The sequence below is a fragment of the Portunus trituberculatus genome, chromosome 37, assembly GCF_017591435.1.
Source record: "Portunus trituberculatus isolate SZX2019 chromosome 37, ASM1759143v1, whole genome shotgun sequence".
In the NCBI taxonomy this organism is placed as follows: domain Eukaryota; kingdom Metazoa; phylum Arthropoda; class Malacostraca; order Decapoda; family Portunidae; genus Portunus; species Portunus trituberculatus.
Genome location: NC_059291.1, coordinates 26596982 through 26601981, shown reverse-complemented (window position 1 = coordinate 26601981; position 5000 = coordinate 26596982). Strand labels below are relative to the sequence as shown.

At 48.1% G+C, this 5000-nt stretch overlaps 1 protein-coding gene across 3 annotated transcripts in view; it reads left to right on the top strand.

The window, feature by feature from the left end:
* The first annotated feature begins 144 nt into the window (after positions 1-144).
* Positions 145-5000, top strand: part of LOC123514189 (probable G-protein coupled receptor 158) — a 187670-nt gene continuing 182814 nt past the window's right edge. For all 3 annotated transcript variants that reach the window (XM_045271843.1, XM_045271842.1, XM_045271844.1), the window contains exon 1: positions 145-1274. In XM_045271843.1, coding sequence (XP_045127778.1) covers positions 667-1274 — 608 coding nt within the window. In that variant the 5' untranslated portion in view covers positions 145-666. The remainder of the gene's footprint in view (positions 1275-5000) is intronic.

Genomic DNA, 5000 nt, shown 5'->3' with positions numbered 1-5000 from the left:
TGGTGAGGTAGTTAGTGCGGAAACTATAACCGTATTCATGGGTGGCTGTAGCTAAGAGCGTACGAGAAAGGCAAGGAAAAAAAGGTGGAGGGAGGGAGTGTGCGCGGCTGGTCTACGCATCTCCTGGCTTGCCTGGCCCGGCGCTCAGTTACTCCTCGACCTTAAGAGTGGTTAGACATGTCGATTTCGCTCCCTGAACATGAGAAAAGGCCGCTCGCTCAAAATGCAATTCAGTGAATGCTCGTCCTTGGAGGCTTCCCGGGCTGGCCAGCGGGCCCGTAACAATCCAACTAGGCCGGAGAACACTTAGGCGCAGCACCTCAGTTCGCCCCGTAAAAAGAGCGCGAAAATTGGTGTTGTAATGGGTGCGAGGTCTTTGTTGACGGGCGTAGCGGTGTGGCGGTGGTGAGTCCTCGACAGCACTGCACCGCGAGCCGCGAGTGACCCTGGGCACTGGCAGTGTGTTGGGCACGCTGCCTATGCAGGTGACAGGCAGGCCCACACCTGCGTCCCCGCCCACTGCGCCTCATCTCCGCCAGGGTCCTCGGCCAGCCCATTAAGTCTGGAGGAGAGGCGGGCGAATATTGCGGACGTGTCGCAGAGCAGTGATGAGCGTTGGTCGTGCTAGGGCCAGGCAGGCGTGACGCGTGGTGGTGGTGCCTCGCCATGACGGGAGGGCGGAGGCTGTGGCTGTGGGTGGCGGTGTGGGTATGTGTGTGCGTGTGTCTGGCGCTGGCTGACGAGGAGGACCCTCTACAACATGAAGCCCAGGTGGCAGCGCGCGACCGCCAGCTGACGCGGGTGTTGCGCCTACTGGGCGTGGAGGGCCAGGAGGGGCGCGGCGGCCCTCTTGACGAAGAGCAGGGCGGCGAGACGTGCTCGCGCCGCACGCTGGACCTCACCATCCCCGCCGCCCAGCTCGCCAAGTTCACTACGGAAACGCGGGCGGCGCTGCGCCTTGCCAACCTCCTAAATAATCTGTTCGTGGGCGTGCGCGAGGGTTTCGAGCCCGCCTATCCCGCCCACATGTTCCACGCCCTGGTGCGCGCCTCCCTGGAGCATGAGCCCTCCATCACCTCTTCCTCCATAGCCTTCCTGCGAGGGGAGTACCACCCCCCAGCAGAAGAGGAGCCGCAAGAGGTGTTTGGGGCATACGGGTGGCGGCGGGAGGGGGGGGACGTGGCCACCACTGACCTGGCCTCTCTGCACAACCACTCCCTCGACCACCCCTCCCACCAGGACACCAAGTGGTTCACCGCACACTCCTCCTACAGGTGTGTGTGTGTGTGTGTGTGTGTGTGAAGTGCTGTTACTGGTGCTGTTGCTCCAACCGCTGCTTCGCTCGTTTCCTCTGCTGCTGCTGTTGCTGCTGCTGCCGCTGCCGTTGCCACTCTTCCCTGATCATCGTGAACGTCTCGTCTCCTCCCCTGAGCTTCATGCCTTTCATTACACCTCACCCTTCCCCTCCCATGCCTACATGCCCCTTACCCTCTCTCTCTTCGTCCCCACGCCTTGCCCTCCCCCACCAATCCTCCCCACACGCTCCGAGCCACGTCCCTCATTCCCCAGGAATCATCGAGGCTCCCCACCGCCTTCCCCCCACCCACCTCCAGTGTGTGCAAGGCCCAGCCTCATTAGCAGGCCGTGCCCCGGGACAGAGAGCAGACTGGCAAGCTGGCAGGCTGGCTCACGGCGGCAAGGTGCACGGCAGCCAGGGTGCGAGAGAGAGAGAGAGAGAGAGAGAGAGAGAGAGAGAGAGAGAGAGAGAGAGAGAGAGATTAATTCATTGACGTCACACTTGAGTTAACAGGTTACGACGTGCTGAAGTTTTGCCACCTTCACCACCACCACCACCACCACCACCACCACCACCACTACTACTACTACTACTACTACTACTACTACTACTACTACTACTACTACCACCACCATTAACTTGTCACGTGTATTACTACTACTACTACTACTACTACTACTACTACTATCATTAACTTGTCACATGTATTATTACTTTTTTATGCAAGAGGGAAAGCCAGCTAAGGCCAACAAAAGATACAAAAAAAAAAAAAACCGCTTGAAATGCTAGTTCCCTTAAAGATTGAAATAGAATCAGCCAAATGTCTGGGATATATGCCTTGAAACCTCCCTCTTGAAAAAAGTCAAGTTCTAGGAAGGTGGAAGTAGAAGTAGTAGCAGTAAAAGTAGAAGTAGCAGTAATTGTAATAGTATAATGTCTTCACTACTACTACTACTACAACTACTACTACTACTACTACTACTACTACTACTACTACTACTACTACTATCACCACCGCTGCTGCCACCACCACTTAATAATCTGACGCACTAGGATCATCAAAACCGCCAGATCAAGCTTTCTTTTTGCAATAATCCATAACACTTCTATAAGACTGAGAGGAGTGGGTTTTGTTCTATCAATCTTAGGTGTGATGACGTGGCGGAAGGACTAACGTGAAGGAAGGGAAGGACTGAAGGAAAGAAAGGAGAGGAATGATAGAAGGAAGGAAAAGTAGGGAGAGAAAGAAGAAAGAAGGACAAATAAGAGAAAAAAAGGAAAGAGAGGTGATGAAGAAAGAGCAGAAAGAAAGAGGGAAAGGGAAGATGGAATAAAGGAACGAAGGAAGGAAAGAACGAGAGGGATGATCTAGGAAAGAATATGGGAGAAAAAGAGGAAGGCAAGAAGAGAAGGAAAGGAAGAAAAGGAGAAGAGGAAGGGATGGAAGGAAGCTAGAAACCGAGGGAGAGTAGTGATAGAAGGAAGGAAGGAAGGAAGGAAGGAAGGAATGACGAGATGGTACCTCATCCTAGAGAGAGAGAGAGATATATAGAGAGAGTAGTTCAATATTATCCTGTGATTTCGTGTGTGTGTGTGTGTGTGTGTGTGTGTGTGTGTGTGTGTGTGTGTGTGTGTGAGTGATTCTGCCTCCGCGCGCACACAAACACTAATACCCGTGTCATCCTTACCAGTCCACCCCCTTCTACTGTAAATAACATGATCTTCACAGTAAGTATCTTCACTTAACGCCAGAGTAGGTTAGTGCTGAGTCATTAGGGGACAATAAAAGACAAATTTACCTATGAGGATAAAGTGGGGAAAGGGAGGCATGCTTCATTTTGGGACTGTCACGTGTAGGCCTGGTGGCTTTGTGAAGCTTCTCTTGTTTTTCTATGCTGTTATTCTGAATACACGCTGACATGCTGTAGAAATGTAAACTATTGTGTATGTAACTAATTCACTGCTATATATAACCAGGTCTTCAAGGAATCACTGGTTTGCCTTTACTTTATAACTTAAATATAATGATTTATTAGTGTACGCAATTGTGTTTAATTTGATGTACTAGTGCATGCAAAGGTTTGAAACTGAGAACATAAGGGAAGGTGCAAGAAGGCTGAGGTATGCGAGGGAAAGAAGTGGTCAACAGTTGTATTTTGAGCTTCATAACTAGAGAGAAATTTTCCACTCTTATGTTTAGAGAACTTGCGTGCAGGTGTAGAAGAAAATTATCTACTTTTGTAATCTGAGGAAATTGTGTGTATAAAAGTATAAAGGGAAATGTTCAACTTTTGTATTCTGGGAAACTTGGTCTAGGTGAAGAGAGCTGTTGTAATCTGGAGAACAGATCTAAAAAGTGTGGAGTGAAATGTACAACTGATGAATTTTTAGGAACTTGTGTGCATTTTAGGTGTAGAGGGAAATAGTGTGTGTGTGTGTGTGTGTGTGTGTGTGTGTGTGTGTGTGTGTGTGTGTGTGTGTGTGTGTGTGTTTAAGATGTACGTAGAGAGAATTATTCAATATTTGCTTGCTGCAAAACTTAAGGGTGAGAGACGTAACAGATAGTGTGTGTGTGTGTGTGTGTGTGTGTGTGTGTGTGTGTGTGTGTGAGAGAGAGAGAGAGAGAGAGAGAGAGAGATAACTGCGTGTCTGTCTGTCAGTACGTATGTAGACGTGTCAATACGGAGATGCTAGAGGTGAAACTACATCTGCTATTACTACTACTACTACTACTACTACTACTACTTGCGTTCGTAGGGAGATTAGCGCACGGGGCACTGGGTCGATTGTTCTCTTGTTGGAGGTCTATTGAAAAGAGCAAAATTAAGTAGGAAGTGGAAATATTACATGGTACAAAGGTATTAGCGACTATTGATGCTGCTGCTGTTGTTGTTATTAATGTTGCTGCATGTATAGCCTGTAAATGTTTAATTGTTGACAGTATTGCATTAATTGTTTTTCATTTTACAGTTTCGAGGGGAAAATGAACGTTTGTATGTTGTGTGCTTATGAGAATTTGTAGCGCTGTTGTAGTGATTGTGGTTGTAGCTAGTAATGCTAGTAACAACAAAAAACAATAAAACAATCACCCAATAACTTTGATGTAATTTCAGAACACTCACTCAAATGCATTCACAACCAGCAGCAACATTCACGACAGCACCTCTCTAAACTTCCCTCCCGCTCTTCATCACTCACGCTGCTTCTTCTCAAGGTTTCTCCCGTCAGGTGTCGCCACAGCTGATCAAACTTCTAAGACACGCTCCATCTTATGCACCTTCTTTGGTCACATCCATTACAACCACGTCTTCTTTCACTTCTTCACTTAACGTTCTCTCGGGTATTCCTCTCTTTCTCCTTCAGGATAGATCCATCTCCTCACGTCCTCCTCCCCACACACTCCTCGTCTGTCCTCTTTACACGCCTAGACCACTTCAGTCACACCTAATCAAACGTAGAGCCATATTTTGAAAATTTCTGCGCTGTACTTCCACTGCTTTCGAAAGGGTCTAGTTGAAGTCATACGGGTTTTAAGGTTGTTTTTAACAGTTCCTGTGATAGATTAATACTATTTCTATGTTATTAAGAGGTGAAACGGTCTTCAAAACTTAGCTAATCATCTCAATTATCTTTTTTAAGATAGTCTTGATGATCGAGAGAGCAAATCTTTTCAGAATATGAGTATATAATGAGTTGCACGAAT